A 20366-nucleotide genomic window follows, 5' to 3' on the forward strand; every position below is an offset into this window, starting at 1 on the left:
CGTTATCAACATTTATATATTTTTGTCTGCTTCTGTCATCCCCACCTCTTTTTAAATGACGGAAAGGTTGCTTTGGCACATAGATATATACTTAGCACAAGCAATGAAGCAAACCTAAACTGTGTGAATGCATCCCTTAAAATAGGAGTATATGCATGTTACGTGTTTCAATTCCTTTCTATCTGCCTGTTTTGGCCGAGACATTTCCTTGTTAATGTATGATAATAGACGGTAACAGGTTTCACCATATCTTCACATTCTTCCACTTTATTAAGTGCTAGCTTTCTACTTCAAAAGTATGCTATAAAAAGGTGGGTTCTCCAATTTCCCCAAGTTGAACGCTTACGTGGATGCCAAGATTCTGTGTCTTATAAGAGTTCATGTACTGTGAATTATTGTGACTGATCCATCGTTAATTTTGTAGAATCAAATTAATAATTTTCTTTTCTCTTCCTCTTGATGTGATGTTACGACCAACGTCTATCGTTCAATATGTTCAATCTTTAATTTGTGGTTCTAGTCTCTTCTTTAAAATTATTACATGTTCAGGATTATTGTCGATCGTCTTAACGATTTTTACATACGTAATCGAGCTTTATTATCTTTTTATAAATTAAAAATCTCAATTACATGTCATGAAGATTGATTAAAATCACACACACACACACATATATATATTACATCAAAAAATAATTTAAAGTTTGTGACTTTGCGTTGATGATTTTTAAATTAATATTTTTGTACAAGTGATAAGATATTGTTAATAATCTGATAACTAAATAAGGGACATATATATCAATTTTTTTCTTACCAATAGAGATAGGAAAATGATAAGAACAAGTATACTGTTACTGATACTAACAGTAATTCTCAGTTATGGAGAGTGCTGATCAGGGTGGTGGGAGAGGAGACAAAATTAATAATAAGGAGTAGAAAGAAAGTAAAGATGTAATGGACATTCACTAAAAGCATACTACGTGTAGGGAGTTAGTGTTTCTTTTTCATAATTTAAAATCAATTTTATACGAGGTGACATATGTTTTAATGTAAATCTACAATTAAGGTTTTTTTTTAATAAGCAAACTGGTTGATTTAAAAGCAATTTTTAATAACATTTAACGACTTAAAATTAAAATTATTATAATTATTACCAAATTTTAAATACTGGAATGTATCTTTCAAGCTAGCATGTCTTTATGGAGTCATAGCCATATTTCCTTTCTTGATCTCACACCAGTAATGACCAGATTTATGGGGTAACAACTATTCATTTGGGTTCTTTGTTGACTCGGTGTTAAAAATACAAAAAACATTAATTAGAAAATAACGTCACAACCGCGTATTTTTTATTATCATTTGAATTTTATCCTGACTAAATATGCTTCATTGGAATTGAATATCTTCATTTCGTTGCACACATCGTTTGGCCTACACATTTTTTCAAGTAAGTGTGTTTGACTTGCATAGTCTTCCCGAAGCACCATCGGGGCATTAACATTCTCGTGTGTTCTACATCACTAAGACACTATCATTGGTGGTCCAAAACCCAACTAGCCCATTTGGAACTCATATGAAACCAAAAGCAAGAAAGAGGAAAAGAAAATAATGCATATAGAGCCAAAAGGCAATCAATATTTTTGTTAATTAAAATAGTTATATTTTATTGTGAAATATGATATTTTTGTTGACCATTTCGCAGTGTCATGAATCACTTCAACTCTGTGTGAATGTTGGGCAAAATTGATTTTACAAAATTTATTTTTGATCAAAATTGATTTTGAATTAACATGAATTATATTTAAATATTTATTATTCTAAAATAATAAAATTTATTGTAAGTTTTTTTTTTATCTAAAGTAAAAATTACATAAAATTACTTCAATGATCAATTACAAACTCAAAATCAATTTATTACATAAAACCAAAGTTGAAAACAAAAACACACATACATATATTCTTTTAGTAAACACATGCATCAGGTACTTTGTTACACTCTTCCCAAGTCAAGCATGTGGTAGACTATAGTAAAAATATTTAAACAGTTGCAATTGGACCAAAATTTGATGCTTTAAAGGCTTCAAATCTTGGCTCCTTGGCCTGGAACTTCAACTTAGCATATAGCTTCATGTAGTCTTCAAACACAAATTTTGGGTAGAGCTGGTTTTTCTCTTCTGCCTCTTTCTCCAACAATTCTGGAGCAGGGTAGATGACAGCATCACTGCCAGGGTTATAGAATGAGGCAATGGACATTCTGGTCCCATCTGTTTGTGCTATCACACGGTGCTCCACACTCTTGTACTTACCATTGGTGATAACCTGTTTTTGCACCAAGTAGTGTTTGATATGAGTAATTTTGTTGCATCTAAATTGTTTGTAAAAATGTCTACCGGGCGTTATTACAAGAGTCAACAATTTTGGAATACATCACAATTTATGATTAAACGATAGCATAAAAAACTTTTACATTATCAGTGTAGTCTAATGAAATAAATTTACCTCAAGCTGATCACCAATGTTAACAACAATGGAGTGGCGCATAGGAGGCACATCAACCCACTGGCCATCTTTGAGAAGCTGCAGTCCACTGACCTTGTCATCCTGGAAGAGAAGGATAATTCCACCGGCATCAGTGTGGGGACGAAGACCCTTCACCAGCTCTGGGTTGGGGCATGGAGGGTAGTTGGCAACCTTGGTGCCAAAAGTTGGTCCTCTTGATCCATAGAAAGCCTTCTTGAGGTACCCTTTCTCTAGGCCAAGATTCTCACACAACAAGTCCAGCAGCTGCTCTGCTAATTTCTCTAACCTCAAAGCAAAATCCTTCATCACCTTCCTGCACCATTACCTCATCTTAGAATCTTGTAAAAGAGATATATACAGCTGCTTGTAAGAAATAATGTTCAATCTTAAGGACTTGTTCCTGTATCCATTATGTCAAGTCAAAATCAAGGTGCAAATTCTGTATCTGTTTTTTGGGACTTTGTGCTAACTTGTATTTGTAAAATACTTCATGTCATCCACATGCAATATTGTGTAATGTTATTATAAATGTTTTGTTTTATTGTAACCTGTACTCATCAATGAGATCAGGGATCTCTGAGATGTTTGATTCAGGGAGGTGACGCAAGTGGAAGGTGCTCTCCCAGTCCATATCCTTGACCTCAGTTTGGACAGCATCTAGACCTTTGCTTGCCACTAATTCCTTGAACCTCTCTTCCATGCATTTCCTGTAGTGCTCTTTGGTCAACCTCTCCACAGTGTCCAATATGTCATGAGGAATGCCATGATTCACCAGCTATAACAATTTTGAAAGCAATCAAACAGTAAGAGACATTAAGTAAGTGTGTGTTATTTTTTCCGTTGGGGAAGTTCCAAATGTACGTTCAAGGAGAAAACGGTGCATTGGAACGCATGCCAATGGATTTAAACGGTAAAACAAACACATCATAAGTACGAAGAAAATTACAAGAACTAACAAGGACATGCATTTGGAGGGCAATGTATAAATGAATGAGGTTAGAAAAGGTTCTTGAGATACCTCAAAGAATCCCCAGTTTTCACAAGCATCTTTAATTTTTTCCATGGTATCGTTTCTTTCCTCACCACTGAGCTTCTCCAAGTTGATCAATGGGAAGTTAGTCATCTTTTGAACTCAAAAGTCGCTCTTTTTTTCTATCTGCCTCTTTCTCTATTGCAGTATTGTTCTGTGAAGATTAGAGTTTGCTAGGGTGGTACTTATAGACCTTGAGAATATAAGATCAACCACAAAAAAAGAAAAAAAAAAATCTCGATAAATAATAAAAAGAATCTGTTTGTAATTTGCTTTCTATTCACCCTTGTTTAAATCTATGCTTTCTAGCCTATAGCACACTACAAATCACATAGCAAACGTTTCTTTTTGGTTCCGTAGTTGAATTGTCTTGCCACTTTGGTATATAGGTTGGACCCACTTGGTGGCTGATTTGACCTCTTGACAATTTGACCAGGACTTTACAAACTGCCACCACCTCCTATCAATTCTTAATTTTTACTTGACCTTTAGTTTTGGGTCATATGAACGTGATTTCTAGGAAGGAGCTTAGCCACTTGAATTCCAAGATTTTGGCATCCAAGTTTTGCAATAAGTTTGGAAGATGAATTTGTATTCCTCTCCACTTAATTAATTACTTGCATGCATATGTTTCCTAATAAGGAGTTGCTTGAGCTCCAAAATTTGGTGTGATATGGAATACTTACTAAGGATGTGGTGTGTATGCAAAATATTGGATTAATATTTCATCTTGATTAGAAATTTCTAATTAATTAAAGGAGGCTCGGGATTATAAAATGTTTTGGCGTCCATTTTACTCAATCAAGCAAATTCATTCTTCATGGTGCATATGTACAAAACACACACACACACACACAAGTTGGGGTCTTTCTATTCTTAAGAGCTTCCGTGTCATTCCTATCCATAATTTTAACTTAGTCATTTGTTAATTTTTTTTTTCCATTTTATATTGGAATCTTAAGGTAACTTTATTTATTTCCTCCTACGGTTTCATGGAAGTAAAAATGGATGAGGAGATAAAACAGCATATAATTAGCATTTTAGTTTGGTCAGGTAAAGTAATAGATGAGGATAATCTTTTAAATAATAAATGTGAATTTTGTTGAATTATTAAAATCCGTAATGCGTGCAGAATATTGCTGCTTAAGAGCTTGAGTCCTGAATCACTTACTGCTTGCGTTGAGCAATTAAATATTAACTGTTTTCTCTCGCTCGCAGATGAAATAATATGAATAACTAATTGAAATTGTTAATGATTCTGAATCAGAGCACTTGGTTGATGTAAATCTCCGTGGGCATTAGGAACCTAGTATTGTGAGGACTAAGGATGGTAAGGACATTGCTGATCCAATGATTTTTTAGGCTTTATAAGTATCAATTAATTTTATATGAATCCTTTTTCTTAATTATTCAATTACACTTTTAATTCCTTTAATTTTTGAATTGCGTGTGTTTTATGATTAGTCTTTCATATTTTTTGTGCTCACTAAATTATTTAAAATTTAAAATTAACTAAAATTGTTACAGTTCTTTATATTTTTTTATTACATTTTGATTCCTTATTTTTTACGAAGTTCAATTGAGTTATTTATGATTTTAGAGTGAGTTACAATAATCATTGAAAAAATTATTGTTTCTTATTTTAGGACATGATTTTTAAATCCTTTTAACTAGCTAATTCGAGACATGGTATTCGTCTTGTTAGATTTACTTATATAAAAATTGATATCAAATTGGATTTCAAACAAAAAATTTACATATATATGATAAAAATTGTATGAAGAATGAGTCTTACAAATAACTGAAAAAAAAATATGATAATAGATTTTTCAATTTTCTGATAATTTTTGGTACTGTAATGAATATATCTGCTTACAAAAAAATCATAATTATAAACAAGTTTTTAGTTTTACTAAAGCCTATGTATAATTGAAGATCCTCCAAATGGAAGGTTCATAGCCTATTCAAAACATGTCCCATGCATGGTATTAAATCAAATATTGAATTAAAATGTTTGTGCAAAGAAATAAATATATGACAAAGAAATAAATATTAAATTAAAATGTTTGTGCAAAGAAATAAATATATGACAAATTTAAATATATTAAATTTACCTTACAGGTGTTAAAATAGTTTTCAAGTAAGTCTTTTGGGGATCTCACCTTAATGTGTGTGTCTTTACTTTGCACAAAATGGCAGGAAAGTTACTGATGGCTGTTGGTAATGTACAATTTGACGCTGCATGCAAAAAAAATCGCTTATTTACAGTTGGTCATGCATTGGCCTTGTGATCAACCCTAAAAATTCTTATAGCTAAAAATAGTCATCAAACATACGATCTTTATGACAAAGCCTCCTATTCATTTTCATTTAAAAAAATTCAAAAGGCCCTTGGGAGTTTATCCCCATAATTAATTAATTTTTTAGTATTCTTATAAACAAAAAGAGAAGGTACCAGGAGTTTTTTTTTTTTTTTTTTAATAGGCGAACTGACCCTCACCTCTGGAATGAAAATCTTAGTTACTAATGAAAATTTTAAAAAATAAATTTTAACTAACTTCTGATTTATTAGTAACAAATTATATCCCACTAATAGTTAATAGGATCAATAGTGGACATATATATGAGGCGTTAATAGGCCTTATTCAACAAGCGTGGCACGCGTTGCCTTTAATGATTCATTAATCAACTGAAGTATATTTTGAAAGTTTTTGCGTCTATCAATTTTAACGGAAACCAAAATGCCTAAACAAACTGGTTAATATATTTCAGTTGTGAACACATTAATAAAATTTGATATTCACACGAATAACTTATGCTTTTGTTTCTTTCAGCTAAGAACAGAGGCAGGTGCATGAATGGCTACTATTTTTTTATCCATATCTTGATCATAAAATATTAAAATGTATGTGTTTTGCCTTTGTCTTGTGTTATATATATTTACGTATGGCTGACATTTTTTGCTTCCGAAAGATGGATAAGTCATAAGTATTCCTACGTACATATTAGAAAAAGCCAAACATTTGGTTGGTACAAATCCACTAAAATGTTGATAATTAGGGTCAATTAGTTTTCGTCAGTTTTTTTAATTACTAATGAAAATTAAAAAATAATTTTTAATTACTTTTTTATCCTTTAATTTATTTTTGGGCTCAATTTGATTCTATTATTATTATTATTATTATTATTATTATTATTATTATTATTATTATTATTATTTATAGGTTCGATTATATACCGTGTTTTTTTTTTAAAAAATGGTTCAGTTCGATTCTTTACTCTTAAGAGATTCAATTAAGTTTTTTATTATTTAAAATATATTCAATTTGATATTAATTTTTAAAAAAATAAGGAACTTAATTAAGTATTTTTAAAACGAAGAACCTAATTGAATAATTTTTAAAAATTACATGACCTAAATAAATTTTAAGTAATAAAAGAATTAAATTAAACTTTTAAAAAAATGATGTGAGAAAAAGTAATTAAACCAAAAGAGTATATCATACATTTTTTTAATGAGGTAAATGCCCTGTTACATTTTTTATGGTTGATTGCCCTGCGATATCTCCAAACGCAATTGAGAACGAGATTTTATAATTTATCTTATTTTAGCCGTATTAAATTTATCATACATTTTGAATAATTAATTTGGTGATAGTTATATATATTTGATAAATATCTAACTTCCAAAAGCTCGAAATTCATAGGAATGTTTTATTTAACTTTTAAATTCAGAATTTAACATTTTGAAATATGATCTAAAAAAAATATAAAAAAGTGCATTCATATTTTTGAATTTTATGTTGACCAAAAAAAAATTATGTTTGTAAAAATTAAATAAAAAATAACAAAAAAAATTAAACATTCTCATTATTTATTTGATTATTGTACTTATGACAAATTAAAATGGTTAATATATCAGTTAATTAAGTGTAAGGACTCGTATGTACTAGTACAATAATATTTCATGTTACTTTTTAGATCAAATTTTAAAGTAATAGTTTGTCAATGTCAACTAAACTTATATTCGGTAAATATTTTTTTAACGTATTTTATATGAAATACCTGTTTAACTGTTTGATAAATATTTTCTTAATAGTTTTTAATATCTTTTAAAACGTTAATTGAAGAAGTATTTTTTTTTAAATGTTAGTTTCTGAATTTTGATATTTTTGTCCAATTCATGTTTATTATATTTATTCATTTTACTATTGATTTTTTTAATTAAATCAATATTTTTTTATATTTTTTAGCTTCTTTTTAGCTGTTTTAATGATTAATTTTAGTAAATATTTATAATTTGATAGATTAATTTTTCTGTTTTAAACTAGCAGATAACTTTTTAACTTTTAGTTAATTTTTTATCTAATTTTTCTTAAACTTAACCTTAATAAATATATCAATTATTTTCTTCTTTTGATTTCTTCAACTATAATGCTACAAAAAGGAGACAAAAAAGAAAGATTAATTAAAATATTTTAGGAACATGGACACTGCTTAGGATTTCTGGATTTATCGATCATAGCCGATTCTCGTTGGATATTTTCTCTTGGTCCATCCATGACAGCCTCAAGGATCATTGTTCATTAGTAACTCCAAATTATTCTTCCCGTGTGACCTAGAAAAAGTGGCATAACATGTGAAGCTGAAGTATGAAATTCCAAGGTATAAGTTGCATGCAAATTTGTCCTAGAAAAAGTGGCATAACATGTAAATTAAAAACGTAATTTTATTAAACACTATTAATGCTGATTACTACATTGCTATATATGTTGCAGATTTGGCTGTGATAATAGTGCATTATTATGATTTTCTTAGCACACGCATAAGAATAAAGAGGGACTCACTCCTCTCACAGTCCTTGCCACTAAGGCCTTCGGCCTTCAGAAGTGCTAGCAAACTTTCATGGTGGAAGCAAATCTTGTACCACTGTAAGTAATATCAGGTGACAGATAAATAGGTTTTGTTTTGTTTACAATTAAGGATATACGAATGCATACTTTCTTCTTTTGTCAAAAAAGGTATACTTGTAGAACCACTGGATACTGAAAGACAAATGAAGGAAAATTTGGCAAAGATGGAGAAGCAACCAGAATCTGACAAATTGAATTATCCAAAGGACTACGCCACATTATATGATTTCTTTGCTGGATCGTCAAGTGTTACTGCTCTAATTGGTATGTGAAGGGGTTCTCATGCTATCCTGTCTTTCTTCTTCTTTTTCCTTTAATTCACTATATTCTTTCTTTATTAATACTTCAAATTTACTGAAACATAGTTTATATATGTCGTAAAACACGTTGGTTCTGCAAAAGGAATATCAATTTAACTTGATCATAAAGTAGGAATCTTACTATCTTAAGACAGTAATAACTGTTGGAGGATGTTGGAGAAAATGACAATTGGAGTAATAACTACGTTGAAAAATCTAATATCAACTTTTTTTTGTGTTGCTCATGATACTTGTTTTTGTACGCAATTTTCATCATATATGCTTTTTGTTAAAAATAAGTTGGGTTATACAATTTTCATATAAATACATCTAATAGAACAAATTTTAAGTTACAAATTAATAAAAAATAATTCAAAACCTTATTCCATTTTAACTCTCTATAACTCTATCTATTTCTTAAGCATTTTTCTTTTGCTCAGGAAAAATGCCTACGAAAAACATCGATCATTCTCTGCAAGCTGCTGCATTAGATGGAATATATATGGAGCAAAACATATTAATTTTTCTGTTTTATCTCTTTTTCTCACTTTTGCTCAGTCAGAAAGTGACACAGCTAGCTAGCAGCGAATCAACAGTTCCAGAAAAGGAAGAAGATAACGGAAGTCGTGTTGCACGACATGATAGCTTGCTAGCTAGCTAATTGACATTGGTTGCATCCATGCATAACAGGATTACTAACTCTAAAATTATTCTTTCCGTGTGACCTAGAGAAAGTAACATATGACATGTGAAGTTGAACTATCAAAATTGCTTAAGAGGTATAAAATGGATGATAATATATAACACATTTTGAGCAAGGCACTCTCCTAGTCCTAGGCTATATAGGTTGTCACCCAAGAATTATAGTGTGTTTGATTTATTGAATCACAACCTCAACTTACTTTGATTTTAAAGCTTCATCTCACATACTTATCTATTGAATGGTCTACATTCCGTTCCATTGCAGTTTGATCGAATATGGGCGCCGAAGTGTCGACGTTCCTTTCGAGAGAAGTCGTCCCAGAGAATCAGGCCATGGCCAGGTTCATATCGGAAGGCAACTGGGAGAAGGTAATCGAGATGTATGAGAATAACCCAACGTCTCACATCCACACGATTGAAGAATACCAGGGCACTGCACTGCACGTGGCCGTAGATATGGACGAAGTAGATGTCGCTCAATATCTTCTGCGGGCAATTCTGAAGCCACAAGAAATATCAAAGAATGAGAAGGTGAGAATGCTACTTGTTAATTTGTTAGTGGAAGAGATTTGAAGTTGGAACCACCACGACCTCTCTTTCTTCCTTCTTCCTTCAACCACCAAATCAAATTATAATTCTTTAACAGATCAAGGCTCTGGAGAAGGGGAACGAGGACGGGGATACCCCTCTGCACTATGCAGCATCGAGGGATATCACCAAAATGTGTGTGGAGATTATTGGAAGGGAAAATGAGAGGATGTATTTGGCGAGTCGAAAGAACAAACACGGGGAGACACCTCTCTTTCAAGCTGCTATAAACGGCAGGAAAGAGGCCTTTGCTTATCTCTCTAACATCTCCGACAACAGCGCCCCCTTGCAAGATCTTGTAGGAAACGATGGGGACACTATTCTTCATTGCGCTATCAGGAATGAATATTTCGGTACGTACGCATGCATGCTATCTAGCTAGTATCTTTATATTATTATCATTGTTACAATTGTTATATATGCTGCAGATTTGGCTGTCATAATATTGCATTATTATGATTTCCTTAGCATATTTATGAATAAGGATGGAGAGTATCCTCTCCATGTCCTTGCTACTAGACCCTCCGCCTTTAAAAGTTCAACCTATCTTTCATTCTGGGAGCGAATCCTCTACCCCTGTAAGTAATGTATATGCATTGTTTTTCTCTACTTATTTATATTAAATGAGAAACAAAATTTATAAAAAAATAATAATTTTAATTAATCTTAAAGAAAATCATTGAAGGAGAGTGTAGTGTGGCTAGCATTCTTTTAAGAGTAATTAAAATCATTTATTTTAATTATTACACCAACTTGCACATGATAAAAATATAATATCTACTTATATGTATTTTTTTCCTTCATTTTAAACTTGAATAAAATATTTTAAGATATAATATACGATTGACAGTAGAATACAAAATATTAAACAATATAATAATTGAAACCAAAAGTATAATTGAAATAATTTAATTATCTCTAAATAAAAAACTATAGAAATTTAAAATTAATTAAAAATAAGATTATAACACCACAAAATATATTTTTATCCGTAAAATAAAATTAAAATTTATATAAAAATTTCTATATTTTTGACAACTTATATTTCATCTGATAATTTTATGGAATACTTATAAATTAACAATAAACTAATTTAATCATTTTCAACTGCCATTTACACCAAATTTCAAACTATTAGTTAACTATTTAAATTTTAACTTGGATTGTTAAATATGACCTAAAAAGGATCAAAGAGATCGTATAAGCAACTAACCCTTTTTAATCTAAAGCAAAGTATAAAATTACAAAAACATATTAAAATAATATTTTATTGATAAACTACTCATGCAATATAGCTCAGCAACTCATGCTTAGACATATCACATATGATTATAATAGTATTTTTTTTTTCCTTATATTAGACAGTGAGTGACAGAGAGAGTTTAAAGGCAGATGTAGACTACATGTGAAAAAAAAATGAAGTTCTTGAGTAACATTCATCAAAACAACTACATTAATTCACACATGTTGTAGTAACGAGATTTCATTAAATAACATTTATATACGAAAAGTTTTGTAACGAACATCTTATAACTAAGTCAATTAAGTTTTGTAACGAACATTCATATATACACTCCAAAAGCATTTATCACAATTAAATCTATACTTTATACTTGTCTTGTTAAAGGTATACATGTGGAACAACTGGACGCTAGAAGCTCAATGGAAGCCCTTTTAGAAAAGACGAAGAATCATCATAATTCTGATGAAGTGAATTATCCAAAGAACTACACCGTGTTAATTGCTGTGTTTACACTACTAAAAGACCAGTTTTTTACAATTCTATGCGGTATAGGTATGTCAATGTTTTTTTTATGCCATCCCGGTTTCCTTAGTATATGTCTTCAAAAATAAAAATTATATATATATATATATATATATATATATATATATTTAAAAATAATTATAAATATAGCTTCCTAACTTACTTATTCGAATCTGTAAAAAAAAAGACTTACTTTTTCGAAAAATTATATATCTACCTCATGGTTGTTCCATGTGGCACCTTTATGTCATGCCCACATGACATAATGTTTTGGACAACATTTTCAGTTCTTCAAAAAATTTGAAATTGAGATTTTAGTCCTTATAAATTTTTTCCTTTTGATTATTCTATAGAAATTTTTATTTTTTATTTTAGTTCCTAAATATGTCATAGTGATATTTTACAATGATGACTCAAAACATAAATTAATGAAGAAAATCATAGACACTAAGACTAATAAAAAAAATATTTAGGGAAAACATCAATCACAAAAAGTTGAGCGATAAAAATTATATTTTATTCTTTTTTAGACTTAAATATATTTTTATCCTTTATAAGTGACTAAATTTTTTATTTCTAATAATTTTTTTCGTTATTGATCTCAGTAAATTTATAATCATGTTTCTAGTCACTAAATTTATTTAGACAACACTTTAAATTGTGAAATAAGTCATCTAGATAGCACTTATAGTAAAAAAAAAAAATTAAATTTATCAAGGATCAATGATGAATTTTTTTTATTAGGAACTAAAAAAAAAATTTAATTATTTATCATGAAACCAAAAACATATATTTAAGTTTTTCTTATCACGTGTCACTTTTTAATCAAAATTAAGGAAACATAAAATGGGAATATGTCATTCAATTTGCTATTCCTTCAACCCATGTCTTTTGCATCCTTCATGCGTATGGACAAAGCTATAGGAGATTGGTAAAAGGGCATGTAGTAATAAAAGATTATCAATCTTGTAAAAATAAAACGAACTAGAGGAATGTTCTGCCGAGAAAAATAAAGAAATCCAAAAGAATAAATTATTAGAAGCTTTTGAACAAAACTTGTATTTATGTTACGATTCTCTTAGATTTTGAATTGTTGTCGGAAGATATTAGGGTGGACAACACTATTACAGATATTGGTTGAAACATGCAGGTTTTTTTGTGTGCATGAATTGCCTGTTCTTTTGTTTTGTTCTGGGCCGGGGGGGGAATAGTTTCTCAAAATTTGCTCCTTTCACATATTTACTTTTGTCAGGCAAACTACGTATGCAAAGGAAGAATCAAGGTGACCTAGAAAACCTCTCAAATAGAATTGGATTAGGTACTCGGCAGGTTGGATTTTTGCCACCAAATCATCAAACCATTCTCCAATTTGTCAAGTATCATTTTGTATTGATACTAGGGCTTTTAGGACAAGGTATGTATTCTTCATGTTTTTTTATTTATTATTATCTACTAGTTAAATAGTATTTAATGATCATGAATTGATAGTCGTCGTTATCACTATCGTCACAATTCCTCTCCCTAATGATAATGACAAGGATAGTGATAATGACAAAAGTCATGTGACCAAAATGATAATAATCATAATAATAATGAGTTAATAATAATTGAGATATTTTAAGATATGATTTGTGTGATAAATTTTTTAATGATATAAAGATTATATTAGATTTTAATTTTAATTTATTTTAATCTCAACCATATATTATTTCTAATCATAATTTAATGATTGTTGTTAATTATTTTCATTTTCCACGTAAAAACAGTGTTATCACATTAGTCATATATTATATGTCTTGGGAAATGTGGTTTATTTTAACATGATTGCTCTGGTTTCATTGCCTGTGTTTTTTAAGACATAAAGGAAGTAAGGAATACAAAAAAGAAGCATGAATGTAGTCGTCAAGTCTTTAAAGCACTAATGCAAAGAGCTGATGAAGCATTGACGGGAAGCGGGGGTGTACCGACTGATGTAGAAATTGATCCGGATATGTATAATGTTTATAGCCAGTGGCAGCAAGGTATGCATCTATATAACACTTTTTTCAACTTACTAAATTTGTCTTATTTTGATCAGCAAATAAAATATATTTTATATAAATAAAGACGATACAGGGTACAAGGGATACCCAACCCATACAAATCGTGCAAATGATACAGTTCTGTGAAACAAAATATCTTGGCCTCTCTACAAGAACCAGAAAAAACTCCACTAAATACCATAAAGTATGTAAACATGAAAAACGTATTACCCGCCCACTTAAGCCAATTTGTCCCACTGTTAGCAGCTTTCGAAATTTTAATTAGTGACATTTCTACTATAATTTTTTAAAGAGTAATGATTTTTTTATTTTCTAAATTGCAATTTCCTCTTTAATATTTGATATGCAATTTAAGTTTCCTTATTTTTTTTTTACAATTTTAGTCATATTATTTTAAAAAATTCATAATTTTAATTTAATTTTTAATTTTCTATATATTTTTTTTATCTTTTATTTTGGTCCAGTCAAACTTTATACCTAACATATTAATTTAAAGTAAAAAAATAATTAATTTAATTAAAATATAAAAATGAAACAAATAAACATATACAAAATTGAGAATTAAACTAAAATTATGAATTTTTTAAAATAGAAAACAAAAATCACAAAAAAAAAGAGGGACAAAAATTATGGATCAAGAATTAAAAGGGAGAACAAAATTCAAATTTAGTCTTTTGTGTACAATGATAACAACAATGTTAAAATCTAAGATTTTTTTTGCAAATTACCTTAAACCTTCCACTCTTAAAGTAATTTCTTCCCTTCAATTATATAATTCACAACCAATTTCTCTATAGCTTAGTTTAACCCTAATTCTTTAGGTGATAAACTCTTCATTCCCAATTATGAACCTTAATCCCTTAGGTAAGCAAAATTAATCATAAGCAATAGGAATTAGTAATTTACATATAAGCATACAATCTATCCTTATCCATAGGCTAGTGTTGTACAATTATATTGAATTATCAATGAGTATTAATCACAAAAAAAAAAACATTGCAAATAAATTCAATAACTAAATTAACAAAGCAAAGAAGGATTAGGAAGGAAATCATTTAAAAAATTTTAAACCAAGATTCATCTTAACCTGATATAATCCTAGTTAGAAATCATATTATTTTTACGAATAGTCCTTGATTTAGTTGATTATCGTGTTTAAAGGAATTAGAGATAAAAAATAAAAAATAAAAAGAAAATTTGCACAATCATAAAGACATATATAGCAATGACAAAAGAACTAGGAAACATGGAAGTAAAGAAATAAATAATTAAAGTTAAAAAAGAAAGAAGATGACAAAAGATGCAACATTTTATAGAGAGTGATAAGTTCAACAAAGATTTGCTACCAAAGTATGAAAATCTTTGATTAAAACCAAAAAAGTTTCAATCTAAAAATCCTCAAGTGACATAACTCTTAAATTCACAAAAGGAATGAAACTCTAATTTAATTCAAATCTCTCCAAAGGCAAAAAAGTACAAACTTATGTATATGCAACAACTAGTATCACCCTCTTAATAAGGCTCAATTAAGCTTAGGACCGATAAAAGTTCATTCAAACGCATAGTCCTTATATCCAATAGAAAATTGTAATGTTTTCATTTAAATAGAGAGTTTGGACTTTTCAAACCATAAAAAAATAAAAATATATATGACTTAAATATATTTTTACTTCCGGATAAACTGATAATTTTTATTTTAGATCTATAATAATTTTTATTTTTTTTGTTAAATTATTAATGAAATAAAAATTTTATTATTGGATCTTATTATTTTATTTTAATCCTTCTAATATATCTATTTTTTCATATTAATTATTATAATATTTTGTTCAATTAAAAAAATATAAATTTTATTATTAGCTATTATTGGATCATATTAGTTATTATAGCATTTACTTTCCTTGCTTGATCACTTGGCATGGCAGGTGAAACGAGCGATTTGGGATGGTTGAAAAAAGAAAAAGAAGGTAAAAACACAGAGGTTGACGAGAAAATTTTACCTTTAAGCGGCCCAAGTGACACAATTGGGAAGAAAAATGATGTAGAAGCCGCCGAGAAGAAGAACAATGACAAAAGGGAGACAGCATTTTTTGTTGCAGCAAGAAATGGCATAGTTGAAATGGTGAATGAAATTTTGTCTCAAAAACCTATGGTGATCCGTGAAACAAACTCGTGGGGAGATAATGTGTTGCATGTCGCTGTGAGGAATAGGAAATCCCTTGTAGTGAAAAGTTTGGAAACAAAATTGCGGCGAAAACGACAACTTTGGCAGTAAATAAGTATGGGAAGACCTTGTTACACCTGGTTGGCAAATATCTGGTGCTGCCTTACAAATGAGAGTAGTGAGTGGCTGAGGGAGACATCTGAATCTTGTTCTGTTGTGGCAGCGCTTGTTGCCGGCGCTTCCTTTGCTACAGCCGCCACCATCCCCGGTGGCACCGATGATAAAGGCAAGCCTCATTTAGAAGACTATCCTACATTCGAAGCATTTGTTATTGCTTCGCTAATTGGACTTTGCTTCTCTGTCACTGGACTCATAATGTTCCTTACTATACTCACTTCTCGAAAGCTTCACAGAGATTTTCGCAAAGATTTGCCACGCAAACTTCTTTTTGGCTTGAGTTCTCTTTTCGTATCCATTGTTGCATTGCTTGTTTCTTTCTGCACCGGCCATTCTTTTCTGTTCACTCACGAATACAAGATGCTCATATTGCCCATTTATGTAGCCACTTGTTTACCGGTCACTTTCTATGCCGTAGCACAGTTGCCACTCTACTTTGATCTTCTAACAGCCATTTTAGTAACGGTGCCACGGGCAACAGATGAAGGAGACAGTTTATAGGAGGAGAGGAAATTAATTCAGTGTGCTATTCAGTTCATGCAATTATCATATCATATCATCAGCTTCGCGCATTAATTGATTTGATTCAGTTTGTTGCTTTTCCATTTCATGTCACGTTTGTGTTTAACAATAGAGTGTGGTGTGCATCTTTGTAATAAACATACATTATGACTTATGAGCTACAAAGAAAAAAAAACAGCTTTTGTGTTGGTTGTGATTGAGGAGAAAAGTTTCTGGGCATTCTTCGTGTAATGCCTCAAATAATCTTAATTTCAACATTCAAGTTAATGTTGTGCTGTATACTTTATCTTTATGTCACATCCACATATAACATTATAGCCGTGTTGGTCTGCATTGCAGCAGCAAGAGTATGCAAGAGTTTCTCGTTTAAGCAAGTGCTACAAACAGTCTTGGGTCACAGCAGCCAACTTGGAACCTCAGTTTTTATTTTCCAAAATAATGAAGTAAATAAAGGATACAATATATCAACTAACCCAACAAAGATATGAGAGAAGGCGGGGAAATGCTTATTATTGAAATAATTCATTATTTATTGAAATGAAGGTAATCAAATCACCTTTTGAAATAAGCAATTGAATAATTTGAAAACAAATAATGGTTGCCTCCTTGCTGTTTTTTTTTCCTTCAATTTTCCAAATTGATAAAATTTCTTCTGGCAGTATTGTATAGGTATAGCTCCAGTTAAGGTGTGTTGTAATTGGAAGTAATCTAAAATGAGTTCACTGCCTTTATGGCTTGAAATCTTGGCTCCTTTGGCTGGAACTTTAGCGTAGCATAGAGCTTCATGTAATCCTCAAATACAAATTTTGGGTACACTTGCTCTGTCTCCTGTGCCTCTTTCTCCAACAATGCTGGTGCAGGGTAGATAACAGCATCATTGGCTGGATTGTAGAATGAGGCTACGGACATTCTGGTCCCATCAGTTCGAGCAACCACACGATGCTCCACACTCTTATATCTCCCATTCGTGATTACCTATGATGTGTTACCAAATTGTTGGATGAGAATAATTTTAACTAAAAGAGTTATGCTTTTAAGACATATTAGTGAAAACAAAAAAAAAAACGTACCAAGTTACATACCTCAATTTGGTCACCAAGGTTAACAACAATGGAATGGCGCATAGGAGGCACATCCACCCATTGGCCATCTTTGAGAAGCTGAAGGCCACTGACCTTGTCATCTTGCAAGAGAAGGATAATCCCACCCGCATCCGTATGTGCACGAAGACCCTTCACCAACTCTGGCTTTGGGCATGCAGGGTAGTTTGCTACCTTTGTCCCAAAATTTGGACCCTTTGATCCATAAAATGCATTCTTCAGGTACCCTTTCTCTAATCCAAGATTTTCACATAACAGGTCTAGCAACTCCTCTGCAAGCTCCTCCAATTTCTTTGCAAATTCCTTCATTGCATCCCTGAATCATTAACTCATCCAGTTCAGACCATGTCATGTGTAGATATGCATCATATCATCAAATTTGTCACCCAAATCACAGTTAAATGCATCATTGGTTTGTTATTATTGGTGATGAAAACATTATTATATAATGCCATCAACAATATATTTCATGATTCATGTATATGCATTTCTTAGTTTCACTTTGTCATACCTATACTCTTGGCAGAGATCAGGGATTTCAGAGATGTTGGAGGTTGGAAGATGGCGCAAGAAGAAGGTACTCTCCCAATCCATGTCCTTCACTTCAACTTCTAAGGCCTTGCTTGCGACTGCCTCCTTGAACCTGTTCTCCATGCATTTCCTATAATGCTCTTTTGTCAACCTTTCCACAGTATCCAAAAGCTCAAGGGGTATTCCATGATTCACCAACTACAATTCGGATATATAGCAGCATAATTAATATAGTTCAAATGAATAACATGAAGAAAATTTTGGGATGTACACTTGCAAATGAACAGATATATATAACAAAGCTTTTTGTGATTTGGTTTGTGCGATACCTCAAAAAATCCCCAGTTCTGGCAAGCGTCTTCAATCTGGTCTAGTGTAGCTTTCCTCTCCTCACCGTTGAGATTGTCTAAGTTGATCACGGGGAAGTTCTCCATCTCTCGCACTTCTTTTCTTTCTTTTTTTCTTATGACAAATCTTGATGTGTTTGTTGATGCATATTGTGTGCCATTTATAGGAATGCAAAGAGTTAAGTGAAGACAACATGACAAATTAAAAATTCTCCTGTGTTCCTTACGAATCATTTTGCGTCGTTGAATTGTCTACTTTGGGCATCGTTGGACTCATCTGGAGGCGAAACCAAACTTCCTTGCATTTTCCCTTAAATTGTAGTACTAAGCACGTGGTTTCTTCAGTAGGTGGCACTTGCAAATGAAGTTCTAAAATTTATTATTGTATTTATTATGCAAGCTTGTGAACGACTTATTCAGACGTCTAACAACCATAGATCTGCCATGGTATTATTATGTATTTGATACCCTCAAAATTTGGGCGAGCCCTGGTGCAGCGGTAAAGTTGTGCCTGTTGGTCATGGGTTCGAATCCGGAAACAGCCTTTTTGCATATGCGATGGGGTACGAAGTTTTTATACCCTCAAAATTTACCTCCATCTAATTACTATAACCTACAACTTACAAGCACGAGAACAAATTCATATTGTTTGGGGCTGAGGTTCTACCATTTAATTGTCTTTCAACAATTTTGCATATATAGCGTATTCGGTTTTATATTTCAATGTGATTTTTTCACATTTATACTAAGACGTTTATCGTTATAGTTTTTAAAACGATTTCTTAATTTCTAAGGTGTTTCCCAACTCACATTTAATAATTGGATGCCATTAATTGAATAAGTAAGACAATCCTGGAATTTATTAGAACCAATAGCTTACAAGTCAAAAGCACGAAGAAATAATTCATATTATTGGAGTCTCAGGTTCTAAGCTGCGTTTCAACAATTTTATTAGCTTATTTGATTTTATATTTCAGATTTGATTAATTTTTCATATTTAAGAAGGTTATAATTAACTTTCTGCATTTTAATGTAAATTTTTTTTTATATGATTTCTTAGTTTTCAAACACACATTTAGTAATTGGACGCCATTAATTGAAAATTATATCTGGACAAATTCTTTTTCATCCAATTAGTTGTCTTTTTTCTTTTCCATTAATTTGACCACTTGAGCAATAGGAGGCAAAAAAAAATTGTGGCGTCTAACTGATAGCTAGGACATTTCTGTTCTACATTTCCAAGTTTTAATAATTGCATATTTAATAAAACACAAACGTTGGTTTTGGTCAGAATATATCTTGGCCATCGCGGTCACTTGAGTCCTCCTCATCTTTATCATGTTTTTTTGTTCTTAGCACAAAAAAATTATTAAGTGTGTTAAGTCCAACATGTAAATTGAATATTGTAAAAAAAAAAACTGGATAATGGGAGGCTGCATGCCACGGGTTTGCGTACCTTGTACGTTATTAATTGTTGTGACCGTGGAAATCATAATTTTTAAAATTGAATTTGATAAAAAAAAATGGGAAAGATTTCAAAACTGGTGAGAATCTGTCAAAAATTGATTAAACTGGTCTCTTGGTGGGGAAAAAAGGTCAAGAATCGATACAGATGCATTTTCAATTTTTATTATTTTTAAAAATTAAAAATTAATTAAAGACAAACAAA

General features: G+C 30.9%; 3 protein-coding genes across 3 annotated transcripts; 1 reads left to right on the plus strand and 2 right to left on the minus strand.

Annotated features, from left to right (window-relative positions):
* Positions 1-1889: 1889 nt before the first annotated feature.
* On the minus strand, positions 1890-3900 carry LOC100814810 (1-aminocyclopropane-1-carboxylate oxidase). Its single transcript, XM_003519400.4, has 4 exons — positions 3536-3900; positions 3066-3292; positions 2497-2830; positions 1890-2316 (listed from the first exon to the last, which is right to left on the minus strand). Exons 1-4 carry the CDS (start codon positions 3638-3640, stop codon positions 2035-2037), a joined length of 948 nt encoding a protein of 315 aa, XP_003519448.1. The 5' UTR covers positions 3641-3900; the 3' UTR covers positions 1890-2034.
* A 5671-nt stretch (positions 3901-9571) lies between these two features.
* On the plus strand, positions 9572-16786 carry LOC102665151 (uncharacterized). Its single transcript, XM_041009145.1, has 7 exons — positions 9572-9992; positions 10108-10402; positions 10478-10627; positions 11677-11844; positions 13067-13228; positions 13671-13835; positions 15782-16786. Exons 1-7 carry the CDS (start codon positions 9738-9740, stop codon positions 16129-16131), a joined length of 1545 nt encoding a protein of 514 aa, XP_040865079.1. The 5' UTR covers positions 9572-9737; the 3' UTR covers positions 16132-16786.
* A 100-nt stretch (positions 16787-16886) lies between these two features.
* On the minus strand, positions 16887-19006 carry LOC100815336 (1-aminocyclopropane-1-carboxylate oxidase-like). The gene is made up of 4 exons (NM_001254580.3): positions 18680-19006; positions 18331-18548; positions 17802-18135; positions 16887-17694 (listed from the first exon to the last, which is right to left on the minus strand). Exons 1-4 carry the CDS (start codon positions 18929-18931, stop codon positions 17428-17430), a joined length of 1071 nt encoding a protein of 356 aa, NP_001241509.2. The 5' UTR covers positions 18932-19006; the 3' UTR covers positions 16887-17427.
* Positions 19007-20366: the final 1360 nt, after the last annotated feature.

Source organism: Glycine max, chromosome 2, assembly GCF_000004515.6.
Source record: "Glycine max cultivar Williams 82 chromosome 2, Glycine_max_v4.0, whole genome shotgun sequence".
NCBI classification, from domain to species: Eukaryota; Viridiplantae; Streptophyta; class Magnoliopsida; order Fabales; family Fabaceae; genus Glycine; species Glycine max.